Source organism: Dermacentor andersoni, chromosome 9, assembly GCF_023375885.2.
Source record: "Dermacentor andersoni chromosome 9, qqDerAnde1_hic_scaffold, whole genome shotgun sequence".
Taxonomy (NCBI): Eukaryota; Metazoa; Arthropoda; class Arachnida; order Ixodida; family Ixodidae; genus Dermacentor; species Dermacentor andersoni.
Genome location: NC_092822.1, coordinates 23,516,217 through 23,543,696, shown reverse-complemented (window position 1 = coordinate 23,543,696; position 27,480 = coordinate 23,516,217). Strand labels below are relative to the sequence as shown.

At 43.5% G+C, this 27,480-nt stretch overlaps 2 protein-coding genes across 2 annotated transcripts in view; one reads left to right on the top strand and one right to left on the bottom strand.

The window, feature by feature from the left end:
- Positions 1-18,506, top strand: part of LOC126527292 (E3 ubiquitin-protein ligase RNF123-like) — a 48,786-nt gene extending 30,280 nt beyond the window's left edge. The window contains exons 23-32 of the mRNA XM_050175078.3: positions 603-677; positions 1,381-1,468; positions 3,138-3,225; positions 3,495-3,588; positions 4,169-4,308; positions 5,689-5,877; positions 7,638-7,798; positions 8,634-8,794; positions 10,621-10,786; positions 11,948-18,506. Coding sequence (XP_050031035.1) covers positions 603-677; positions 1,381-1,468; positions 3,138-3,225; positions 3,495-3,588; positions 4,169-4,308; positions 5,689-5,877; positions 7,638-7,798; positions 8,634-8,794; positions 10,621-10,786; positions 11,948-12,047 — 1,262 coding nt within the window. The 3' untranslated portion in view covers positions 12,048-18,506. The remainder of the gene's footprint in view (positions 1-602; positions 678-1,380; positions 1,469-3,137; positions 3,226-3,494; positions 3,589-4,168; positions 4,309-5,688; positions 5,878-7,637; positions 7,799-8,633; positions 8,795-10,620; positions 10,787-11,947) is intronic.
- A 3,634-nt stretch (positions 18,507-22,140) lies between these two features.
- Positions 22,141-27,432, bottom strand: NP15.6 (NADH dehydrogenase [ubiquinone] 1 beta subcomplex subunit NP15.6). The gene is made up of 3 exons (XM_050175075.2): positions 27,241-27,432; positions 25,908-26,041; positions 22,141-22,350 (listed from the first exon to the last, which is right to left on the bottom strand). Exons 1-3 carry the CDS (start codon positions 27,421-27,423, stop codon positions 22,200-22,202), a joined length of 468 nt encoding a protein of 155 aa, XP_050031032.1. The 5' UTR covers positions 27,424-27,432; the 3' UTR covers positions 22,141-22,199.
- Between the last annotated feature and the right edge of the window lie 48 nt (positions 27,433-27,480).

Below are 27,480 nucleotides of genomic sequence, written 5' to 3'. Positions count from 1 at the left end.
ATTTGAGTACAGCTTTCGAAATTTAATGTGTGCGTAGGGATACCTGCTAACTTGACAAAAAACTTGCCTCCATCGATCACTAGCTTCAATTTTGCAATTTTGACATGCTCTATAAAGCAGTTAATCAAAAGTTGATTAGTTAGTATTAGATAATGAATTAATTCATCCGTGTCTATTGCAGAATTTCCTGAATGATGAGCAAAACGTGAACAAGGTGTATGCAGGAGCCAACGTTTCGACAAGTTGGCTCCTGCATTCACCTTGTTCACGTTTTGCTCATCATCTTGAATTTCCATCTCCCGCATTCCCCGTCTTTTCTCAGAATTTCCTGAAGTATGTTGTCATGAATATTGCATTGCCATAAGAATAACCTTTTCAAATCGACTGCACTGCTCCTAAGACTTTAAAGCTTTGGTGCAACCCCCTGTGTAAAGGTACCTTCCCTGACACCCAGGTTCACAACCTACCTGCATGGCTTCTGTAGCAAAAGTTAGTTTCAGGAAGCAGAAGTGTATGTGTTAGTCACAAATGTTGCTTTGCCTTCACTTCTGCTTGTGTTGCTCTTTCTTTATTTTTTTCCTTTCTCTATCTCTCTCAAACAGGCCACTACCACGTCTTAGTGAGGTATAGCACGTTCCTTGCAGAGCACTTTGCTGATCGCCGTGTTGTCAACCCGGGTAAGTTAAGTTAAGCTCTGAGCTCCAAAATTTTTTAACGTCATGGCAGCTGTGTGTTAGCTTACAATGGACATACAGCCGCAAGAATATTTTGAAATGCTGCTGCAGTAGCAAAGTTACAGGCATTGATGAGCAACTACATGGCCGCCACTATTTCTCGCTTTCCCTTTGCTACCCTCCCCACTGGCGCTCTCTTTTCCTCGTCGCATACTCTTGCCAACTTCATGAAGTGAACGGTGACTGAATGGAAGCTTCATAAAAAAGTTCAGCGGCGCACGATAGACAAACCACACCTTCATTTTCAAAACACACAGGGATTCTCTCCTCGTGTTGTCAAAGTTGTTCCTCAGCGGCCGACCAATTGACAGCTTTTTACCCTGGTGACGTCATCCACAGCACCTTGCTGGCGTCGTAAAGTGCGAAGTACAAAACCGCAGCTTGTAGCGTTGCCTTGTTCTCAAAAGGTGATCACGGTATGCTGTATGTAGTGCAGCTGATTATTTAATATGTGTAACGAAATGTTGGAGGTTGTTTGGGGCCCTTAGTTTATATAATTACTCGTGTTATCAGCAGTTCGAAAAGATGTTACTTTGTTGCCTGTTGACCTTTAATACTGTTTTTTTGTCTTGCCAGCCTAAATTCTTGTCTTTAAAGTGAAATAAGTGCAAATTGAACTGATGAAACTACTTTACGGCCTCCACAGATGTGAAGGATGCCCTGCTACGAGCTTTGGCTGCACATGTCTGTCCCCCGTCCACCGTCAGGGCACTGGAGTGCATGCCGACTAAAAGGCAAGCTCTTTTTTTTTTTATCGTATTGATGCTGCAAGCGATTTGAGGATGGTGGTGTCGGATGTTAGGAAGGACATCTTTTGGTTTGGTGTGCGAGCACTTTCACAGCTGGTGACCTAACCTAACCTAACCTAATCGATAATGTACCAAATCCCCAATATAACAGTGCTAGTACTCCTTTGTTTGTATCAGAAATAAGTGGCTGATGTAATCAACTGCGAATGGTTGTCTGGTGCAAGAGCTCTTCCCATGATTTTGTACCTTAAGCTCTTGCTCCACTTTCTTTAGTTTTAAAAACAGAAGAATAAATTCTAATCAATCAGTCATCTTCAGTAAATTAATTGAGCCCTACATATGTACATCCATGTACAGCCTATAGGCTGTTATGCCAAATTACAGTGGTGATTGATGGCAGAATACTAATTGCCCATTATCCTCAACAGTGTGCCATACTGTACAGTGTGCAGCTTGTTCCGACTCAACAGTTCTACGTTTCTCGTCTCCCTGTTCCTTCGTTAATGACCTTAACAAGCTAGCCATGACAAACTGCGAAACATCGTGCCATTTCTAGAAATTGAATGAAGAGATTGGTAGAAATGCTGGAAAGAAATTGTGGCCTTTAAATAAGTGGTCCTTTTCCATCAGACAAATGCCAACAAGGTTTCAACCAGTGAGAAGAATAATAAGAACTGTGGGGGCTCAATTTTTTGTTATTTACAAGCACACGAATCCAACTGACAATGAAGCCAATGAAAGCACAATGGAAATTAACTGTCCATTTGCCAATTTAAGTGTACAAGAAAAACGAACTACTTGCACTCGGTGGGAGCTGAACTCGCAGCTCCTGCATGACACGTGTGATGCTCCACCAACTGAGCTGTAGCCTCGGCTGCCCCACCGTCCACTTTCTGGGTTTTGTATGTAGGCTTTATCTAGACCAGGCTTCATTGGCTTCATTGTCTATTGGCTTCATGTGGTTGTTGAAAGGTTTCAAGAGTGATGAAACTACAGTTCAACCCTCTTGCAAGAATATTTTACTGCAAAGGACATTACATTCTTATTGCCGATCATTCCTATAAAGCAGGTTATGCTAGAAAATGGACAAAGAAGAGATTTAGATCTCTTACTCCAAAAGAAAGCATGCCTCTTTTGCTGTTTTAGAGAAAAGCCACCACCTGTTAGCTCTGCTTGCTTCACGCAAAGCTTACTGACAGCTTTGTTTACAGCATCTAAGTGTCCACATAACTTAGTGACAGGTCCTTGCAAAGACAAGGCTCCTTAGAGATTTAATCATCTGTACGGCTTCCAGCGAGTACGTCATCAGGCTTCTTTGTCAGTTCGTCGTCAGGCTTGTCATTGGCACTTCTTACTCTCGAAGTTGGCTCGCAGCGGCCGCATGCATATCTTGTAAATGATAACATGGCTTGGGAACATCCTACTAAGCAGGTTTTTTTGCCATAGAACACATATTAAAGCTGATGGTGCCGTGGCTTTTCATTCTTATTTTTGGTATATTCTTTTAACCAGTTACCATATAAGTGGATTTGACTGTACAGTACAGTTTGCCTTCGTGTCTACTTTTAGTAACTTTTGATGAAGGCTGCTTGAGCTGGTGCCACTAGAACGATGGGCGGCTGCTGAATTGTGAGTTCTTGCCTTCTCATTGCAGCTCTCTAGCACTTATCCAAGCCTTGCTACAGCCTTACAAGAACCGGCCGTGGGCCCAGACAAACTGGATACTCATGAGGCTGTGGAAGGTATGCCATTACCTTTGTGGCATTGTTTCCTTGCGCGGAATGCCGCGAATGATTCTAGAAACAGCAGAAAATTAGATTAATGTCGCTGTGCATCTCTTTGCATCTTCTTACATGCTCATCAAACCACTGTCTACATCCATTGTTTACTTTAAAAAAAAATCACATCAATGGCTTCAATCTGTCAACTTGTGTTAGATCCATAACCAAACACAGCATAAGGCAAGTGTATGTAACCTCTTTGTTTTGTTCATCTCCTTTGCTGCTTCTAGGGCTGTGGATATGCCTTCCGTTACACAGTGGCACCACATCTAGTCGAAAGAATGGCTTCCAGGCCCGTGGAATCAACTTTACCCAATCATCCTGGTGAGGCATCGATTAACAAATGTGTAAAGGTGCCGGTGTAATGATTATACTTTATCCCATGAAATGAGACTGGTTTGTTGAATTTTTCTTACACTAGCGAGCCTTCGTTCAGAGGCACTTTGGACTCCATCTAGGTTAGTTATAGCTCCTGATAGCTGACTGGGATCCCCACCTTTAATTCTCTGTACAGTGCAGTCCTCTGTTACAGGGAACGCTCTAACCCTGTCGTAATGTTAAAACACAATTCCACGTGAAACATTCAACGTGAAAGCATCACCTAGGCTGTTCCCACTTGTTCTTTACATCCTGTCATCATACCTTTCTGGTACTGAGGTCATTAAGCACTAACACCGACATTGTATCCGACTGCGGTCCTGTTTTACTAGTATCGCAAATGTATCCAAACATTAGAATAGTTTACATGAAGAAGGAGGTTTGAAGTGATTGAAAGTGATGGAACGAGGCATTTCGCCGGACCCGATGTTTAGTGCCCTCGTCCCCTCGTCGAAATGTTGTCTGACAACAGCTTATCAAAAATATAGGATGATGTCTTTCACTTTCTGGTTCCTTCTGGATGCAGCGCCCTGTCCGAGCGTGTTTTTCCAGAACCACATTGGCCGCTGGCTTGAGGACCACCCAGAACCAGCATCGGCTTTCCTGGGCAGCGTCCTGACGCAGCTGAATTGGTCCTTCTCCCAGTTCATAAGCATGCTTCAGGAGGTGAGCTTTCTCATTCGTGTGCAGAATTCCTGCTAGCTAGGGAGAATTTTAACTGTTGCTGACAGACAACCAAGTTGGTTGCCAAGACTGAGATGCATATTTAGAAGCATAACTGGACCAGGGTAGAGCACAAGGAAACGTGAGGGCGGGACAGGAAGCGGCTAGTGTCCTTGCTGCTCGTTTTTGTTTATGTCCTGTCCAGTTGTGCTGATATTGCTTTTGGACGCTAAACCTTAGTAACAAATCAATCATTCAGTCTTTAAACTAAATAAGCACACAAACAAACATGTCTTGTTTGTCTTACCTAACTAGATTTCATCTTAAGGAACACAGCACGAACACACTGGCTAGAAAGAAAGCAATGGGATAGGCACTGGTTTCCTGGGAGCCCAGTACCTGTCCCGTCACTTCTTTCTAGTCCGTGTCTCTGTTTGCGCTATGTTCTTTAAGAAGAAGTTGCACCAACTCGCCCAAATGTAAATTCTTTAAACCTAGCTAAATGGAGCTTTTTGATTTGGTTCCATTACTGCATGATGAAACATGCATGCAATTAGTTTGGTTATGTATTTGGTAGAACATAACGAGATGTGCGATGTACGCACATACATACATATGTAATGAGAAGCTTACCAAATGTGGATGAAAGACGACACAAAAGGGTGGTGTTCAGTGATGCATACCTTTGAGAAAAAGTGCGCTGACTCGCTCGGATGGTAGAGGTGCTGCATAATGTAAGTTAAGCAGCAGGCTGTATTATAACCATGTGCACATGTGACCTGTTGGTGCAAGTTTGAAACCATGGTGTGTCACTATGTGGGGCTGTGTAGGTACGATGGCTGCACCCAAGGACTGCATCATTCATTTGTGCAGTCAGGTCACAGTGCTATTCGTTGTTTGCTTTCCAAATGTACTTGCACACATTGCATAGAGCTGCTTGGAAATCGCACCAGCTGATGATACCCGGCCACAGTGGATACATTTCATTTGAGGTGAAATGCAAAGATGCTTCGGTACTTATACATTTAGGAGCTTCTTCAAGGACTTCAGACGGTTAAAATCTGTTCAGGGCACTCCACTGTAACAACTCTCGTAGTCCCAGAGAGTTGCTTTGAGAAGTTAATCCCAATGGATGGATGGATGGATTAATTGATTGATTGATTGATCGATCGGTCAATCAATCAATTCTCCACTATTACCTCTCTCATAGCCGCTATGTTGCTTCAGGATATGTTAAACCGCATGAATGAATCGCAGAAGTTGTGCAAAGTAAGTCTGCAAAAATGGCAACCAGATCCTACGGTGGTATATTTGCTGTGCCAGAAAGTGCATCTAGGGAATACTTTGGTGTGCACTTTTGTCAGATCCAGAATGCTCTTTCAGATCCAGAATGCTCAGAGCAGGCCCGAGCGGGTGTTCATCAACTCGCAACAGCTGAAGATCTGTGCCACCTGCTTTGACCTGTCGCTGGGCCTACTCCGTGTCCTCGAGATGATCGTGAACGTTGCACCGAGCCTCGTCACCAACCCTACAAGGCCTCACTCTGAGCTTCTGCTGGCCCGCATCTTTCAAGTAAGTGCAACTAGCATGTGATCAAGTAATCGATGTAATCAGCTAAGTAATCAGCAGCACCTGTCACCCTGTAAATTCGGACGTCTGCATGAACGCATGGTTTGAGTAGCAGCCAGCACCGTGGAGCATTGGCCATCGGGTTGAAGAGAGCCCCCTGAACCATCTCGGCAACTGTCGACAGTGAGTCCAAAAGCTGTAGCTGCAATTACAGGAGTAATTGCATTAGTTGTCACCAGGTTCTGCATACCAGTCTGTGGTGCTAACAGGGACCCACTAGCCAACACTCCGTGGCGTTGGTGACTGTGTGAATCATGCGATTGCGCATTTGAGTTAAACGCATCCATCATCGGCCCTAGCCCTTGCATCCTCTCCATGTCTCAGTTCCTCCATGTAAAGTGTGGTGAAAACAGTACACAACATTGTCTAACCTGGTAATAGGTTTTCGTTCTAAGCTTTACAATAGGGTCTTTGGTTTAGAATGATGATTTTAAAAAATCAGCATGTTAAAATGAAACAAATTAATAAATTCATTTCTGTACGTTTTGCTTGCTGTTTTCAGTGGCTGTGGTGTTTTGGCACTGGGAGGTCGTGGGTTTGAATCCCAGTTGTGGCAGCTGGATTCTGATGGAGGCAGAATGCAAACACTTCTGTGTGCATATATGTTTAGGTGATGTAAAACCATAGGTGATGTAAATAGTTCCGGAGCTTCCCATTAGGATGTCTCTTGTAGCCCCAGTGTTGCTTTCAGGTGTCAAACCCCATAGGTTTTCAATGCTTGATGGCAAACTAGGTCGTTTTTGTTCTCGTATAGATAGATAGAGACTTTACTTACAGGAAAGGGGCAGGAAGTCGGCCACAGCTGGTGCTCTCCAGCCTGCTACTGGGGAAGAGCGAAGAGCAGGGAAAGTATGATGATGAATGTTGGCGGAGAGAAGGGAAGGAGTGAGTGCATGGGGGCCATGAAATCATGTTTCAGTGATGGCTTAGTTATTGCAGTGTTGTCGGCAGTGAACTCACTGACAGTGAGACAAGATCAGCCTTTTCTATTTCCCATTGAAGTGCAGATTCCTTACTGTTGACCTATACAAACTCGCTGATCACATCGCCCAGGCATGACCTTAGGATAAAGGGCTCATGCTGACAGCGTCCACGGATGCCTGCATGTATTTGATCCAGATCGAAAATTTTGTATGCCCCGAAGATTATGCGAAGCCAGGAAGCATCTTTGCCATGCGGGATTAATCTAGAGGTTGTTTTCACTCGTCGCTATGCACATCTCATCAACTGGCCGAATAGCCATGGCTGAGAACACTGATGCATGCTTGAAGTGCTGGAATACATATTCAATCAATTTTTTATTGCACCCAACAGTTTACATTGCTGAAGAAAGGTGAGATGGCGAAAAATCAGCACAGACTGCAGCTTGACGAAGCACCATCCATACTATCTGATTGCCCAGCATATATGCCAAAATGATGAACGATGGACGGTTTCTTAGCCAGCGTCCGGAGGCAACAACTGCCAGAAGGCTTTTTTCACATCCCAACGCTTGGCACTAAATCTACAAGCTGGACAATGAAAGGATTATTGTTTTCCTATAAGTACCCACTCATGCCTGTGGAATAAACAGGTCGGAATTCATTGCAATGGTTCTTTGCTTCTGTGTAATTTCCATGCTGCGTGTTTAAGACATTGACCTGATGACCAGCCGTCGTCATCCATCACACAGAAGGAACACTTGCAATTGTTGTTCTGTGCAGGTACTGAGCCACATCCTGAATCGGGTGACGTCCCGGTGTGGCTGCTTCGACTTGGTAGTCGGCATGGATGTAGCGGGTCTGGAGGCCATTGACCACTTTCCTATAGTCGCTGCTGTGACGGGCATCCTAGTCGCGCTTTTGCTCAAGGGATCCGTGGAGAGGCAAGCATAGCTTTGCATCAATGTTTGTGCCTTACCTGACAGACACAGTGAGAGAGAAAGGACACTTAAGAAGCTTCACCTCGGGAGCTTTATCTAAACACATGGTAATCAAATCGTTTTGCTCAGCCCCCACTGCACCGAAACTGATAAGCTTTGTTGAACCTAAAGAAAAAAAGAAAGCTAAAATCTAGTGACCGTAGGAGGGAGACAAAATTGAAAACACTCAAGTAACGCGTTTTCAACTTTGTAACTTGGCAAGTAATGAGGATATCAGAATTTTATAAACTGCATTTATTGAGAGATCTAAAGCAGACAAGATTGATGTAGAGAGACAGATTGATATGTAGCGCTCTCAAGTGTACTACCAATTTGTGAGTAGGACTTTCGCAAAACCGTTGTAAGCCTTTTTACAAGTTTACTTAAGCTGTTAACTCTATACAAGTCTATATTTGTCTGCTTTACATGCTCTAAGAGATGCAGTTTACAGAACTGCAATATCTGTTCTTGGTGCATATTTATGCATTTCTAAGCTGTGTGCTTTTATTTTTTTAAGCTTGCCAGTTAATGGCAATTCTTGTAAAAAATCTGGGTGCTTAACTCAGTGTTCTTCTGCCTACAGTTACTAGAATTTAACTTCCTCTCTCAAATGGAACAGAGTTTATTCAAATCAGTCCACTTGTTGTCGCAGTAGAGTACTTTCATGTTTTACATGTACGTTTGAATAGGGAAATCGGAGTTGACTCCAAGTTAAAGGTTCCTCCATTATGGCATGCACTGCAACACCACCAGCGTCGCTGCTTTCACACCTCTATTTTTTCGCATCTGTCATTTCTAGTCGTGAAACGGCCTTGTCGGGTCTGCTAGCCGAACCGTGCTTCCAGCTGTCGTCCCTCGAGTTCCTGCTGGGTGGTGGACCCACGTCACTGGTGATGCAAGAGGGTGCTTCGGAAGAAGCCGACACTGCCAATGACTCGCCAGTTTTCTCGCTTGCTAACTGTAAGTCAGTCCGCAGACATGGTCGATGGGCTGTGTGTGCGGCACATAACAGTGCTTTGTTTTTATTGTTCTTTCATTCTTTCCTCCCGTTCTACATATGTTTCAAATAATGACTGACTGTCGTTGCCCTGTGCCCATATGCTTACATGGCAGCGTTCGTATGCAGTGTTAATGAGAACCCTTGTAATGCGCTCAACTTCCATCAGCCTAAGCCCAGTTGGGCAGGGAAAGTGGCTTAAATGATGTCCCATTCGGATTAAAAGTGCATTTGAAGTGTCCATGAAATCACTGTAGATGTCCTGTTATGGTTGCTTCTAATTCACAAGCAAGCAGGTACTATGCAATTTTTCACAACTGCTATTCGCTAAGAACTAGGTAAGTGCTTTAAACTATTAGACATCTAAGGAACCGCTAAGAAACCGCTAAGCAATCTTGTCAGTACTGTCTCTGTGCAGAGAACCATTCTACAAGGCAAAGTGTCATTAGCAATTCGGTCGCAGATCACTGTGGGCTGTTTTGGCATTACCATTGTTGTCATCTGGTGATCATGCATTTGACATACTGAGGTCCAGATCTACATCGTCTTCATATGTCCTCATGCCTCCCATGCATCTACATTGATATCACTGTTCGTGGGATTCCTTCTTCTCAGCATAGCAGAGAGATAGCTCAAGTTTACCCAAACACAATCTCAGCTGTAATTTTGATGTCAACATTGTTGCATAGTCATGTGAATGGTGCATAGTTCTGAGATGAGACATGGCACTTCGAGCTGAATCTGAGCCATGCAGCAGGTCTTTATCCCCACCACTCCATTGGTAGCTGAATGGCTTCCATACCCATTTTTTACATTATTTTTGTGCTGTCTTGCTCATTCATTGAACATGTTGCCCAGTTTCTCTAACATATATCTACATCCACAAAATACCGTTAAGCTATGGAAATATATTCATTAGAGGCTCTCAAAGTTGTACAAGCATAGTGTTCCGATATGTTCTTTTGCAGGGAGCAGGGTTGTGCAAAAGTGCACCATCTTGCAATACTTTGTTATCTGGGAAAACCACTCGTGCTTGCAGGAGCCAAGCCAGCGTGTGGCAAAAGAATCTTCAGCACTTTATCTCCATTGGTACCATTCTAATGAGGCTCAGATAACAAATAGTGACTGAAATGCGCCTCCTTAAAGGCAGTATTTGACAATAGTGAACATGTGCTGCACAGATCAATGTCTCTGCAGTGTCGTTACCTGGCGGCAGATGGCATGACTACCCTTTGTGCCGGTGTTATTGTTGGCCATGCTTCCCCGTTGTTAAAATGACTGCTTAACTACTGGGAACTCCAACGCGAGACCATTATCGCCTAAGTGAGTATGACAAACAGCAATTAAAGTGTTGGAGCTGTGAAGGAGTCTCAGCAATGCTGAAACTAGCACTGCTTGCGCAGTGCAGCTGTTGAGTTGGCTTCTCCACTGAACTTTGGAGTTTCACATGACACACGAGGGGGGGGGCGTGGAACACAGACGCTCAACACAGGTTCCCTACAGGAGCCTACCAGTAACTCTATACAAGTGCAGCTCTTTACAGTGCATAATGTCATGGGCAAAAAGGTGTGTAGACTACATCTTTGAGACATCATTTACAATAAGCTTTTCCGCAAAGCTCGTACAAGAGTGGTGTTCTGCTGCGCACAATCACACAGTATTCTGGGGTAAACCAGCTGTTCTCTGCGTGTGATTCCATGATTCTATTAGCACTGACATGTTCACAGAGGCTGCACACCTTATTGAACTAATCCAAATATGTCCTGTACACTACCATGCGTACACGCAGACTCTGAGGTGAAGGAGGAAGAGGTGGAGCAGGCGCGGCAGCTGGTGCAGCTGGTGCAGAGCCGGCAGCCGCCACCTGTCACCTTCGACGAGGACCACATCTGCACCATCTGCTACGCGCAGGGCAACTCGGTGCGCTTTGTCCCCTGCGGGCACCAGTCATGCCAGTGAGTGTGAGACCAAAGGGCGAGACTGAAGCGCCCTCTGGTGCATGACAAAACAATTAATGGGCTGTCATGTGCTCGTACTCATTCGTACTCGTCCATACGAGGTTTCGAAGCAGCAGGGGTGTGTGTTTTTTTCCTCTCCTTCGCAGAAAAAAAAAAAGAAGCTGTCAATGCATTCTGCCAGCACTAACCTATAAGGCAGAAACTTGAAAGATAACAAGGAAGCCTGAGAAGAACCTAAGGACTGTGCTAAGAAGCAATGCAACGAAAAATGAAAGGAGTAACATTAAGGGACAAAAAGATAGAGGTGTGGATTAGAGAGCAAATGGGGGTAACCAATATTGTGAGTGACATTAAGAGGAAGAAATAGAGCTGGGACATGTATTTAATGTGTTGAGAGAGCATATAACTGGTTAGTGTAGCTATATATAACTATATATATCTGATCAGAGTAAGTATACATAACTGATTAGAGTAAGAAAATGCAGCCAACGACGGCAGAGAAATAGGTGGGGCAATGAAATTTGCAAGCTTAGAGTGGAGTCAGATCATGCTAGACAGAGTTAATATGAAATTGTTCGGAGAGATCTTCATTCTGCAGTGCACCTAAAACAGGATAATGATTATGACAATGGAAATTCGTCCTGCCATTGAGTGCACAAGTACCTTACAGCTACTCAACTGGACATAGAGTATGAACGACCACTTGCCGCATGTTGAAATACTTAGCAAAGTACTGTATGTTCTGGGGATAGCACTGAGGATAAATGACTGAGAATGCATTTGTCTTTTTACAAACCTTCTATTCTGAGTGATGAGCATAAACGACGGTTTAGAATTCAGAGATGTTGATTTCTCTGTTTGCTTCATTTAACAGAAGTCTTGTGTTTGACATGTACTACTTTCACAATTATTTCATAAAGTCTCTTGCTCATTGCTCATAATAGCATGCAAAATACAATCATTTAGGATCATAACATACCGACCTGGGAAACATTAGCACACTTGCAAAGTCTATGAGACAGGCTCAACCAGGTACAGACGTGTGCGGCGGCTGTTAATAGGAAAGCCCCAAAACCGCTTGTTGTTAAACTCAAGCTTACTTGAGTTTTGCTTTTTAATAATTGCTATTCGTGTTAAGCTCCATTTCTTGCATTGCAGCGTCTGCATCCTGACTCACCTTGCCAACAGCAAGGAGTGTTTCTTCTGCAAAGCCGTCGTGGAAAAGCTCGACCCTTGCAGGACGATACCCCCCCAGTGAAATCACCAGCCTCTAGACTGACACGTCACAGTTGTGGCTTTTGTCGTTTGATACAATTGCGTCATATAACATTGTTTGCATTGAGCTGTACAGCAGAAAATGTTTGTTGTAAAGACTGTTGTATTTAAACATTGGAGTGGATCAGTCTAATGCTTACGTGAGATAACGTGCTGTCCTTGCTTTGTGCTGTGTCTCTTCACAGCTTGGCAGCATGTAAAAGTTGTTGACATGGTGATGTAACAGGTCTGTGAAAACTCTCTGCTTTCTGCTTTTATTGTGGCCAGTTATTGTACATTCTTCTGGCTCATGGATCACAATGGCATTGGCCTCAGTCCAGTTTGATGCTAAATGTACAGCTGCTTGCCAGAAGAGTCTGAGATCAAAAGTGGAAACAAGTCAGCCCTGCCTCTGCTGAAAAAAAAGGGGGGGGGGGGGTCAGGTACAAGCACAAAATAAACGTCGCACCACTAACGAAAGTTGTGGTAGCTACTTGGCCAGAACTCCACCAGATCTCCTTCGCACTCTCAGGACAAAGGTAAGAGCACTTCTCAGTGCTCTAAGCTGTAGCACTGCATCCTTGTAGGCAAGTGTATTCCGCCAGCCAAATGCAAAGCATACCACGAGAACACTTGAGAGTGACCAGCTGAATGTACTGCAAGTTGCCTTTGTTTAACAGTTGCCTTGGCTGGCATCTTTGTCCTGTTGTGCATCCTCTTGCACTTAACAGCCACTAGTTGCTTCATCTTTGTCTGACATTCTTTTATCACAATGTTCACCTTAGATCAGTGCGAGTGAGTCAATGAGACTGTGGTCAGCTCTCACGTGGCTCTTCCCACTGCCACATTTTATACGTGGCACTGAGCAGAAGCAGAAGGCACTGACCGCTGAGGATATCTGATGATGCCTTCTGCTCAGCAAGCCAAAAAAAAAAAAAAAGTGAATTAACGATTACTTCTGCTCAGTAATGTGATAAGAGCAGACGACACCTTCTGCTCCTGCCTGGTGTGATAAGTGAAAGTGTTCCATGGGACCTCTCGTGTAAGTTGGCCGCATTCTTGTCAGATAGTTTGTTGCAGAGCACTACAGTAGCAATTATCAAATCTTATGTAGCCAGGCACCACCATTTCTTGTCGATAGCTTCCAGGTGTACTTTACAGTGGTGATCTAGGTTTTAAGAGTACAAAGAAATACTGTACTGAACCAGTGTACGAAAAGTACTTAGCTCACTCATAGTTGCACCTCGTAATCATCAAATTGAAGAATAAATGGTGCAACATTTTGAGGCAAAAAAAAGAATGGTTATGGGCTCTCTTGCTAGAGAAATGCTTTCAGTTAGAGTTCTTGATGTGGTAGAAATTCTTCGCTCCCAGATTCTGGCATTTAAGAAAAAGAATCTGTGGAATTCATTAAAACATGGATGATGTTCCCTACTCTTTGGTGAAAAATCTGCTCATAGCAATCCCCCATCTGTCGCGGGATCGAATCCCGGCCGCGGCGGCCGCATTTCGATGGGGGCGAAATGCGAAAACACCCGTGTACTTAGATTTAGGTGCACGTTAAAGAACCCCAGGTGGTCGAAATTTCCGGAGTCCTCCACTACGGCGTGCCTCATAATCGGAAAGTGGTTTTGGCACGTAAAACCCCATAATTTAATTTTTAATCCCCCATCTGCCACGTTACGATAAGACAGAGTATCGATTTTTTTTGCCTGCCCATCATCGACGTCGTATGCCCAGTTCAGTACTTTCCTAGCTTGGTAGGTTCTGGCCAGGCCACTTAGGAATGGCAAGGTGTAGTGCGTGCCGCCGCATGCTGCTTATGCAAAATACCGTAGGAAAAGACATGGCAGACATGATGCTTGCAGATACGAATGGCAATGAGGAGCACAAATAGATGGACAGCAGCATTTCAAAGTATTTTGCTGTCCCTGGCAAGATCAAATTATTAGGCCTCTCTCCACTTCGGCACCAAATTTAGGTGTAGCACACCGAAAAATTTTGATGTCACCTTTCGAGGCATTAGCAATGGGCTAATTCTAATGCAAAAGTTTAACACAAAGGTTTTTGGTCATCAAATTATTGTTCTGTGGTCACCCCTAAAGAAAAGCATGAATAAAAATCCGAAACAAAATTTAATTGGCATCAAACATTGCATTTAGTGTTGTCTCTTACCTGCTGGTGAAACGTGCTGATGAAGTGGAGTGATGAGGTATGCTGCATCCTTCACAAAGCGCTGTGCTAAGTCACTGCCTGTTTCGGCTACAGGATGAAAGGCCCTGTAGTCCTTGGGACACCAAAGGATAGACCAAGGCAGGACTGATGCTGTGTCCTTTCTGTTTCCCATCTATTTATGCTATTCACCGGCGGTCATGATGAACCAACTCATCAAACAGAACTTATTGTTACTTACAGACCATCTTGGTTTGAAACAATGGTTGCCGATTCTCAAGAAAAAAAAATATAAGACGTGGTTTGTAAATACTTGCTGACCTTTGCATGCCTTGGAACATCAGCATCCATATTTGTCTGACACTGGACATATCCATGCAACTTCGCTGCTTTCGAGTTCAAAACACTACAAGTCGGGCAGGGTGGTTATGACGCTTTTGGAGGCAACGCTGTAGGCAATAGTTAACGGGACCCTAATGAGCAACAGATAATTTGTTTAGCCTAGTGAAGTATTCTTCCCAGGCCCACTTTACGTTAATTTGATGGAAAATGGCTCCTTATTAGCGGGGAATGTCGAGGGCAGCTTCCCTTTCTGAATTTCATGCCCATATCACAGTGCCGCTACGTCAGTGCTATGTCACAGATTTTGAAGCATTATCTCAAGTTCTGGCCATTTTTGTTCAGAGAAAAAAAAAATGTTGGAACTCGCTGTATTGGATCTCTGGCTCGTTCAGGGTTCAACGCAATCCTCGTTTGTCTACGACCTGTGAACTAATCATGAGCAGTCACTGTCAAAAGTTATGATGTCACTAGAAGCTAGCGTGGCAAAAACTTCAACTTGGCATCACCGCCTGTCTTTTGCTTTTGAATCTCTTCTGCAACTTTCGAATACTCCACCAGCGTAGGACTGATGCTTGTGGTATTTCAGAAATGTAATCTACAAGTCCAGTTTATCTCAGTATTCCTCTGTGGTGTCTTTGTTAGTTAAATTGATAAGTCAGGCTTCTAAAAATACAACTGTGCCACTCTGAGAGCAGTGCTTTCGTAAGCGAAAAACGACGTAAACATTCGAACAGGCGAAACCAGCTCCCACAGGCTTTTTTGATCATCCCAGCAATATCGGGCCAAGATTAGTCAACGATTGCTACATAAAAGCAGATTACATGGCACTTCAATACAGAAGGCAGTGCAGCCTGGCCACATTTATTCAATTTTCCTGCACATAAGTTATAGGTACCTGCTCCCTCAATATTGCTGCATCAGTACTATATGTAGGCGCATGGTGCCTCCTATGTCCAGCCCTCTGACCCACTAAGGGAGGAAGAGAATCAAATCTTACATTATATTTAGAGCACAGTCATTTCCGTTACAGAGACGACAGACCCTGTAGCAAACCCACGTTTCTCTGTTTGCTGGTGATCTAAATCAAGGAAGACATGTGCTGTTTCCAGCGTCGACTCTCTGTCTTGGTGCACAGAAAATGCTGAGAAATTTTTTTCAGGAACATAATCTATGGCTCCAGCTAGACTGATGTTCGCCTGTCCCTTTCTCTAGCAGTCAATTATGGTGGCACACAGTATTGTGACGCAGCAAACTTTATGGGTCTGGTGCAAGTTTGCAGTGAATAACACTGCTACCAGTACGGAAAGTTACTCACTGTTTCTGTTTGTTTTTTGCAGTTATGGTACAATTGTGCTAGTATGGCAGAGGATGTTGGGATATCGGTTTTGCATTGCAGTTTTGCATTTTTTTTTTTTTTTTGCATTGTTGGATATCAGTCAGTTTTGCATTTCAATGTCTCCTAAGTTATCCAGTTCCTGTATCCAGTTACTTTAAGGTTAATGAGCGAAATTTGGTTTATTTGTTAATCAATTGGTATTTTAACAAATAAACGCGAATGTCTGCCGCTACGAATGGTTTGTTGTAAAAAACGTCATTGCTTAATCATTGCTCTACATTTCATAATCACTTCAGTGAAACACCCAGTATATCCTCATATGCACAGTTTGAGCATAAAATGCTTCGTTGAAACGTTCTTGTACCAGTGCCTCTGCATTCTACATTTTTACTTGTGTGAAGAATGTTCCCAAGATGGCTACTGCTTCACTCATAAAGAGATCTACGTACAGTGTGGTCTACCGTTGAAGGGAACACATGAGTGTAGGACATGTGCAAAAATTTGCTGCTGGCAAGTCTGCAATTTCTCAGCTTTGCAGCATACAAATCTTGGCTGGTGGCGCTGGCACCTCTCTGCTCACCTGTGTATTGACATAGTGTCAGCCATTGCTTGCAGGATGAACACCAGTGAACCAAGATCCACACATAGGGGGGCAATTCCTTTCACAGTGGACAGGCACCATACAAGTACTACACGAAGGTTGCAGTTCAGTGTTTTTTTGTACACCTTTTCTGGGCTTATTTGTGGCCTCCTGTTTGTAAAGAACTGAGATTTTTTTATGCAGCAAGAGTTCATATTTCTGAGAAAGAAAAAAAAAAAAACCTTACCAGGTGCCAATTTAGGGCTCAGCTATTTGAAGAAGTTAAGAGAAGTCGTCACTTGCTCTTTACCTAATGCCTTTACTCATTTAGCACGAGGTAACGGTTTCGAGTACTGGCCATGGCGGCTGCATTTTGATGGGGCTGAAATGCGAGAATACTTGTGTACTTATATTGCTAAGGAGTCCCAAATGGTCAAAATAAATCCGGAAGTTGACTTCAGATGTAGCCCTAGTTTTGCTTGAGCAGGTTGAATCCCATTAATGAACTAATCAATCCATCATTCCAGTCTAGGAAAAAACAGTGAGTATTGGGTAGCACAGACCTTGGCCAAGCATGCACCTACAAACTATGTGTCTGATCATGGATTGTGGGGCTTCATGTGATACTACACTATTGTTTCGTTGCACCTGCAGTGCAGATTGTAAACAGCAACATTTCTTTTTGTTTAGTTTCTCTTTTCCCTTCTGCTGCTCCTTGAAATAAAAGCAATGGATTTGCATTATTACTAGATTATTCCTTGGCCAAAGGGATCAGGAGCAAGACTTTTAGAAGAGTAGCTTCACATACAGCCATACGAAGCCAACAACTAAGCTAAGGAACTCAAAAAGGTTGATTGCTAGCGTCTACAATATGAAGCCAAAGAAGGCAAGCCTTGGTTCTCCTTTAAAAAGAAAAAGTTTGTTTCATATATAAGATTTACGAGACAAATACTTCCCTGGTTTTTCATTCAGTGCCAAGCAAGAGATCAGAATGAGATCACAAAAAATGTGCGTTTCAAATGGCTAGCAGTGTTTGATCTATCACTAAGACTTAAGGTAACACATCAAACACGATACACAAAAGCTTTAAGTGTCGGCTTGTGTTCTTGTTTGTCGCATTAGTCGAACTTGGGTTATAGTCAAACCTCCTTATAGTGAAGTTGCATCTGACGCGCAAATATCTGTTATATCTCGTATTTGTTATAAGCGTATAATTGTTACATGCTGATGTCAATAAGACACATTTAGATTTATCTCATTATACAGTAACACCTCGTTACAACGAAGTTGAAAGGGGAGCAAGAATTTGTTGTATCCATTACTTTGTTATATCCGTTATTACGTGTATTGCAGTGTGAATCTCTATGGGTATTTGAAGGGGAATTTCACTTTGCTATATTCATTATTTCATAATAACAAGGTTTGACTATATCTGATAATTCACTATATCCGTGTTCGTTGTACCGTAGTTTGACTGTAAATTATGCACCGCCTAGGATCGTATTACTTATTGAACAAAGTCGGCTGAAAATGCTGAATGTGCTTCTCATCCCTCTTTTTTTTTCCATTCTTGTTCCTTGCTTGGTGCCACCAACAAAGAAATGGATCACAAATACTAACCTGGCAATACTTGACAGGGACGAACACATTTTGAGATGAATCTCTTTCCATGTGTAAGCATAGAATGCTTACCGTGGGCTAAAACTTTGTGTTACCAAACGATGTTGCAAGACCAGTTGCTGCCAAACTATTTCCTCCACGTTGGCCTGCAAATAATGCAGGCAGTGTATGCAAAGTACTTCAGCAATTAAGATTTTCTGCCAGCATATGCAAAGTACTTCAGCAAGAATTGTAGTGTAAAGTTAGCAGGTATATGAACTGCTCAGGCACAGTGTTTTATCTAGATCTCGTGTGCAATAGTTGTTGATTTCACATTTTCGAATGGCTTGTAAGGAACTGCAGTGTATGGATATTTTGGTGCGAGTTTTGTTTGATGCTCTTGTGATCACAATAAAGGTATTCTTAAATGATCATTCTCACTGCCTTCTGCCTTGTACAGCATAACCTTGATATAATGAACACGAATACAACAAATTAAACGTAAAGTTGGCTATTTTTTGCCAATATTACCATGTATGCTTATAACGAATATCGGGTATAACAAAGGTATCTTAGCATCAGATACAACTTATTTGTTATAACAAGGTTCGACTGTGCTGCCTTTCCTGCTCTCCACGGAGATTTCAAGGAAGCTCTGAATTGTTGCAAGTTGTGGATTAGTTCATTGCTGTAATGCATAGAGGGTATGGCATTCTTCTATTGGACAAGGTCACAGGTGTGACTCTGATCCACAATAGTCGCATTTTAATGGGGGCTGAAATGCAAAAACGCTCACGTACTTGCACTTAGGTGAACGTTAAGGACCCACGGGTCATTAAAATTCTGAAGCCCTTGACAGTGGTGTTCCTCACAGTGCCGCTCGTGTTGCTTTGGGACTGCTCATAAAAAAACAACGGTGCTGTGCACATTTCTTTTGGCTGCGCTTGTGTGTAGCAACCACAGTACTAACAGAAACAGGACGAGTTATTGCGTCATGGTGTCATGGGGCACACACCTCCTGGGTACAAAAACTGGTTTGCAAGTGTTAAGGTAAATAAATTAGAATACTCTGACAATTGCCAGTATTTTTTTCTAGGGTATACACTGCTTATTGTACCTTCATTAAACACAGGCCAGAAAAGGACGAGTCGGAAATGTTGTGTCAACATTTTAATGTCCATGAGTCAATCAATCGGTACTCCAATGTATAAAGGGAGTTGTCTTCTTCAGGAGCCCCGATAAAGACGGGTCCTCTTGTCGAATTGTTGGCTCCAAGCTGAGGTTTTCCTTTTTTCACAGTGCTGATCACTTCTAAACGAATTGCTTCTTTTTGACACCTGTGCCTCTTTCCATCCATTACAACCTCATTATAACAAAGTTGCAAGTGACATGAAAATACTTTCCTTATATCAGACATTCAATATAACCACATCTTCATTACATGCTAACATAAAAGATTTTATACTTCGCCATAGCAATAATAGGTAGTACATGTGTCACTGTTCACTACGTAGAGGTTCAACTGTGCTGCCAGTACTGCTCCATTCCTTTCAACTTTTTACTGGTTTATGAGTGCTTCATGCACCACAATAAGCCAGGACAGGACAGGTGGCATGTGGACAGCTAGAAATGATTACCCCCCATCATCATAATTACTAATGAAACCAACCAAATTCTTGGTTGTCTACATCATAACTTTTATCTAGCACCTCCTTCTGTTCAACTTCTTGCCCATCGGACATTAATCGCACTGAAACTTGTATACACATGTGCTGTTTCAGACCCTCACCTAAGTAGCCTTAATAAAATGCTAGAATCTGTACAGAACCGTGCAGCAAGATAAATTTTTTTCAGAATACTCTCGTCATTCTAGTGTCACCAAACTAAGATTTCATACAAACTTTGGAAGTCTTTCATCACACCGCAGAATAGCACGTCTGTGCCTATTCTTGAAGTTTTATCATGCATCACGCTGTGCTCTTGCCATCAAGCCAGCCCATCGTCATTCAGATCATACCAATCCCACAAAAGCTGTATACCAGCCATCTGCTTGAACCACTGCGCACCTTTCTTCACTTTTTGTCAAAACATCACAAGATTGGAATGGCCTTCCCGCTGACGTTGCGCTCCTTTCCAGTAGTACTGACTTCAAGACAATGATAAAAAAATTGTATAACATTCAACCCATCTGCATATAGCCCACCTCTCATATAAAACCCCTTTACTGGGGCGTCTGAGGTATTGTAAATAAATAAATAATAAAACTGGTAGAACAAGGAATGTCACTGATGCCAATGTTTCAACAAAAGGACTTGTCTTCTTTGGCAAGCAACTGCTGCCCTGACGGAAGAGAATTGTTCCTTCATCGGAATGTTGGCTGCAGCGACATTTCTTTTTCTAACACTGTTAGTCATTTCAAGCCTCCATATCTTTCTGTGGACCTCGCTCTTGTCTTGGACAGCTAGGAAAAAGGACAGAATCAGTACCGAGTGCAGCAAAGACAGTCATTTGCTTTATTGCTCTAAAGAAAGCCGTCAAGGACAGGAACGTAGCATAGACATGAAACAGCATATTCATGGCATATAAGGAGGTTATAAAGGAAACCTTCGCATGTGTGCAAGTTCGAACAACACAATTATTACAAGACAGCAAAGCTGTATAAGGAAGTTTTCGCACCCTTCAGAAGTCCTAAGGGTCTGGTTTGCGAATGTCCAATATTTACCTAAGACTTCGCAAATGCCTCTGCCATCATCATCAGTCTATTTATGTCAACTGCCAAACGAAGACCTGTCCCAGAAATCTTCAATTACCCCCATCTTGTGACAGCCAATTTCAAGTTGTGCTTGCAAATTTCTTAGTCTTAACACACCATCTAGTTCTCTGCCTTCCCAGACTGCATTTCCGGTCCCTTGGCACCCATTTTGCAATTCTAATAGACCGCTGGTTATTCGTCCTGTGCATTGCATGGCCTGCCCAGCTTCGTTTTTTTCCTCATCATGTCAACTAGATCACAAGCTACCCATGTTTGCTCTCTAAGTCACAATGTTGTCATCAAACGGGCGTAGCCAATTATCCTCCATTATACATAACCCCCTATTTAAAACACTTATCTGTATCCTACCTAAGTACTTTTATTGTATCCATTATATCCAATGCGTAATATGCTGCGCCAGCTCTACTGTTGCCAGCATCTGGCTGCACATTTCCACAGCCTAGCAAGTCTGCGCTACTGGCCATTTCCTGGGCAACATTTGGTACTGGCCATGCCGCTGCCACACGAAAACTGTCGTGGCATTCCCCCTACCAACTTCTCTATGAAAGAAATTGGCTGACTTCGGTGCCGAACTTTTACTGCGACAGCAGCAGAAGGCTCTAACAGCTAGCAGACATAACCGTCTCAAGAACAACTTCTTTGAGATGCAAACAGCGTTGTCATCATCCGCTACAGTATTGCTTGTTGTGGTGCTCTCCGAAATACTACATGCAAGTACACCACCGCTCTCCGAGTCTGTATGACGTGCAGAACCTCGCACAAGTTACCGAGCACGGATACTGCACTATGCATTGGTTGACTCGTCAAGCTCCCAGATGTACCTTGCTGCAGGTACGTGAATTCGAATTTTAGGAACAGTAGCGGCCAAACTTTTCTTTTTTTCTAAAGCAAGAGTGATCCCGAAGGCCTAACCTCGATATTTAAAGAAAGAAACATGGATATAACAAATTATCGGAAAAAAAAACCAAGTAAATTTACAATTTTCTTGTAGGTGTCAGCATGTAATGAATGGTATGTTCATAACGAATATCAGATATAACAAAGCCATCTTCGTTTTGAATGCAGCTTCTTTATAACCAAGTTCAATTGTAATGACGACAGTCATTTACTTCACCATAATTAGAAAATGTGAAAAGACAGACACAGTAAACACTGTTTCAGGCTTTTAAATGCTGTTGCAGTATATAACAAAAACACTTGGAGCCAAGTAAATATGACATTTCAGTCGTGCAGAAGAGGATGGGTAGCAGTTGCTGCCACGAGAAAGCACGAAACTGAGCAAGGCACAAACAATAGACAGGCTACTTTTCCTTTATTCACAAACAAATTCAATGATCTCTACACAGAATAGACCTTAGAGTACGATCTCAAAGTCTCCGAGCTCCTCATCTGACGGCAGAACGATTCGGCTGGGGTCAATGAGGTTTGGGTCCACAAGCGGCAGCCCCAACTTCTCGCGCCTCTCCAACTCGAGGTGGGCTTCTCTCTCAATCCAGTCCACATTCCTGGAACATGTTGCAGAAAGATGAGCATTCCAACGACACTTTGCAACAAAAAAAGAAATGTCCTTCACAGATGTATGCCAATCTGACAACTGATACACCAAAGACAGTGAAGCTGTATAAAGTTCTCGCAGCTTACAAATGTACTAAGGGTCCATTTGCTGGCTCACGGCTTTGATCGAATGCAGCAGCACTTCTTGTTGCATTCAAGCTGGTTCTTAGTAATGGCTCCCACGCCGGCTGTGCTGCAGCACAACATGGCATCAACTTCCACTGATGCAGCCATACAAACTCCTAGCTGGCCTCTAACATGGAGACAGCATACTGCGACATAAAAGACAATATCTACGGCTGGTATAAAAAAAGAAATGTACATATAAGCTGTCTATTCAAATGAGATAATACGTAAGGTAGCTTTTATTTTACGACCATTGATCATCATGTTGCGAAAGAAATTTGGGGCTCCAACATGTTGCATTGCATTCACATTTGACATCGACTATGCCATCACACGGTAGCCTTCGCTGCACGAAAAGTGTCGCGGAAGTCTCCCTAACAGATGTGCTGTAGAACGATGTCATCCACCAGTCCTACGAGGCTTCTTCAATCATACGGCACTTCATTTCACCAAGTGCATGCGATGCAGTGAAAATATGGATTGCATCATCCATCCAGGAAAGAGATCAAGAAGGGCCTTGCCCACTGTCCATCTCTGATAATCCTCTGCACAATGCCGACTGAATGGAAGCATTACGGAAGACATAGGTCGGCACACTCGCTCATGAGTATACCGACTGATTTTCGCTCCACACTCATTTCACAGTCGTGAGATGGAGTGCTGGTGAGTGATGAAGGGTGTGAGTGGAGGTGAGTTGATGAATGACAGTGAGTGCCGGTCAATGTGAGTACACGTGTCAACGAAAGACGGTGAAGTCGAGTCTAGGTGGAGGTGAATACGAACGGAAGCGAATGTCGGCGAGTGTGGGAGAACACGAGTACGCGTGATGAGCGACTGCCGCTGGTAAGGGGGAGTGGATGCGAGTATGAGCTAGAGTGGGTGCCAGCAAGTGTGAATGGAAGCAACTATGAATGAAAGTGAAAGCTGACGAGTGTGAGTAGGAACGCGAGTAAGTGCCAACTATTGTGAATGTGCAAGAGAGTCAGTGAGTACATAGCCTCAGAAAATATTGGTGAATGAGTTTGAGCAAGTACCTGCTTATTCTTGCCAACCCATGCCTGGAACATGCAGCTGGTTCATTATTGGATGGCTGGCACACGCCCTAACCTTTGCTACACTGCACGGAACTGGTGAGACTAAGTATAGACCATTCTATCCATGCTGTCGCAGCTGGGTGTTTGCGATCCCAGAAAACTTAGTGGCATGCTTTGGTCACCAAAGTTTGATAAGGAAAAACTGAGTATTTTGTCCTGTAGTTGACTATAGGTGCATGTTCTTGATGTGTTCAAATATAAGAGAGATAAAACTTTATTAGGTCCTTGATGGGGTTCAGGGGTGGCGGGGGTCGGGAGACTAACCCCCAGTCCCCCCATTCCTCAGACGGCAGCCAGTCCTTGCTTTCTGGCGGCGTCTTCGGCCATCCGGATGGCCCAGAGCTGCTCCTCTGGGTCCAAGCTGAGCAGCAAAGTCTCCCACTGCTCGGCCGTGGTGATGATGCGTATAGTGTTAGTGCGGTAGGTGTTGGTGGGTGAGGCTTTGTGGCATTGTCAGATAATGTGATCGAGGTCAGCGCAGGCCTCGCACACTTGAAACACGCTTCACAAGTGAGGCTCGCGTACGTAGCCTTCTTGTCTATTCGGCAGTAAAAGTTCTTCGACATATAATGTTTTAACCCCACAGAAAAACTGGCATGAGCAGGAGGGTCCTATATATATCTGCAGGCTATTTCAACTTGTATTCTCTTTGTACTCACTTAATTTAGTCGGTTGTTCCAGACGGTAAAACTGGAACTCTTTTGGGACGTGTGCGTCGACAGTAATGGATCTATAGGTTGAAGAACTTGAGCTCCAAGAACTTGGCCATCAGGCAGTTTCTGAAGAGCTATCAGATGAATGCACATAATTTCTGAGCAAGAAATGGATAACAGTACGTGTAGGCAGGACTTCATAGTTTTGGGAGAGTGTTCTCAACCTGCTTTGTAACCTGTTTCTCTCTTTTTTTATGGCGGTGTTCTGGCAGGGCACATTAATATTTAGGGGGGCACCCAGACAACAGAAAACATCACTAATGACTAGCCACATATAGCTCTTGCACTGAGAACCGGCAAGCCTTTCTGTTTGTACATTCAGAGACGATGTACCAATTGGTAATTTAGGTCCAATCAGCATGCAGAACTTTGAAACATCTGGCTGAAATGGAGTTTTGTGACAAGCGCAATCGGAGAGCTCCGAGTCTCACAGCATGACACTGCATAGGAGAAAACAGTTCCATGCAAAGATCACCAGAAATTTCTGGCGCTAGCACCTGCAGGATCCACTGGTATACGAACGGTTTAACCAGCAAGATCGCGAAATGTGGTACACAAACTTCTGGCAATGAACCAGTTTTAGACATTCATGTAGCCTTCTTTTTTATTTGTTTGTTAGCTTCACAAGATGGTTTTCCTAGAGGTGGCAACTGTTACTTTGTTTACAAGCAACAACATGTTTGCATGTGAAACCTCATTAACGAAGGTGCATCTGCCATGAAAAAGCTGTTGTATCCTGTATTTGCTACACCCTAATATATGTGACAAAAATTCTTACATTTACTTTGATATATGCGATAATCTGAGTTATTTATTTGTTGAATACTGCAGGCCCGAAGGCCCAAGCAAGGGAAGCTATAATTCAAAAATAGAGTAACAGGCTTAACATTTCGGAATGCCAAAGATACAAAACACACATTACACAAAGTATGAAAGTGCCAGAAAAACAACATGCAAATCATGCATATGAAGATGCACTTTCTTACAACAGCCACAGGAATGCTACATCATTCTCACATAAACGTAACCCCATGTTTTAATCTGTTGCCTGGTAAAGCTGTATTCACATGTCGGAGCAAATTCTAATTTGAGCTTGCGAATTGTGCATCAGTGGATCATGTGTCACCAGTTTTTGTGATGCTCACTCTGTCCCCGTGAAGCGACTCATGATACGGCTGCAAGCCGAATCACTGTTGGTACTTTCGGCAGGAAATATCAAGAGACTGATGGCGAAATGCCTGGCATGAACCATTTTCATTCCACTCTGTGTTGATCACTGAATTGAACGCAATTCAAAACTCATGCCATTAGCTCAATGGAAGTGAACGCATGCATGCAGTGTCATGCAATCGATTTGTTTGCAACCATGTCGGTCGCGTGAATCCAGCTGATCTATGGGCCTTTCTTTAGTATGAGGTACGCTATTTTAGGTATGTCACACAAATTAGTGTCTGGACAAGATGAATGATAATTAGCATACAAGCTCTTTTGTGCTATGTACTGGTTGCAGGTGAAACTTACGTTTTAGCATGCATGTTCCCAAGAAACTTAGTTTCGCGATCTTTTGCCACTTACTTGAAGTCGGGTGCGTACGCGAACGCAATCACGGCGCCACACACGACCAACGAGAGGCCCGTGAACATAATTGTGTGATGGGCATCACTGTCTTCATGGTAGTCTTCGGTACTGTAGCCATAACTAATCCAGTACTGGAAAACAACCACAAGAAATATCATTATTTGTGGTACGAATCTTAATTTGTTTGTGTATTTATTTGATACTGCAAACCACAATGGGACAGAAGGAAGGGGGCAAACATATGGATATGAACAAATACTGTTACAAAACGTCAGAAATTCGTAAATACCAGAACAGTCCAAATGTTGAAAGTATAATGCATCATTAAAGTATCATCAAAGAAAGAACACAAACACAAAGAAAAGAAAAAGCACACGAACTATTCAGCTGAACCAAGCAACTTTGAATAATGAAGCAGAGCGATTCCAGTCATCCGCTGTTACTGGGAAGAAGGAATATCGTCTGCAACAGTTTGTATGTGCAAAAACAGGTTCCACACTATTGTGAAGTATTACAGATGTAATGGTGTTCAATAAACGCACGCTGAAAGAAAAAGTTACCTGGCGTGCGCAAACGACGGAACTCCTGAGAGACGACAGCCACCATACACAGCCGTTTACACTCGAGGAAAGCTCACGCACGCACACACGTAAAGCATGCAAACCACAAGAACGCGTAGCCTGCAATACGCGAAGCGAGTGTTCAAATACCGCGACGCTGGTACTTGGTGGTAAGACAATCAATGTTTTACTCGGTAAAAGGACAAGAGTTTGGCAGAAAGGGTATATATATGCCGACGGTGTAAACAAAACGAATCTCTCTACACGCAAGCATAGCTTTCGACACCGACCCCTTGATGTCGGACGAGAACGCAGTCACGTATTAACGAGCTGACTTTGACTCACGAAAATGTCGAAACGGCATAAAATGACAGTTTTATGCCCAAACGTTGTGACGAGGAGTAGGAGCCACGCAGTTGCTGAAGTCTACCGGGATTTGTACGAATATACTAAATCCAACAAGATAAAGATGACCCCGGGAGCTCCTCGTCCAGGATACAGCTGTTTGCACGACGATTCGCACCATAACACAACGTCCAAACTTTAACCCAACTTGACTTTGGCTTCGGTGGCGACCACGCGCATTATTACCAGATGCCGAATCGCATCCAGTACAAGATAGAGGAATCAAGCCAGCGGCGAACAGTAACACTGCAGATTACGAAGAATGAGTTACGACACATTCGTAACTCAGCAAAATTACCGCGCAACCATGTGCACACCGTGAGCCCGGTGCACATCGGACAGGCGACACGGATGACCTTACGTACCCGCGGTTTGGTGTCCGCAAAGTCGGCCGCGGTCACGGGCGGTTTGCCGACTGTGTCGGGCACCGTAGCCGTTGGAACTTCCTTATTCTTCGGTGTAGTTGATATGGAAGCGCTCGCTAAACGCGTCACTTTATGAAGTTTGGCCAGCCGGGGCAGCAGGTTTCGCCTCAACAGGAGAGCCATGTTTGTCGTGTTTAGGACCGCACTCAATTACAAGAGCGCAAACTTCGAACTTTAGGA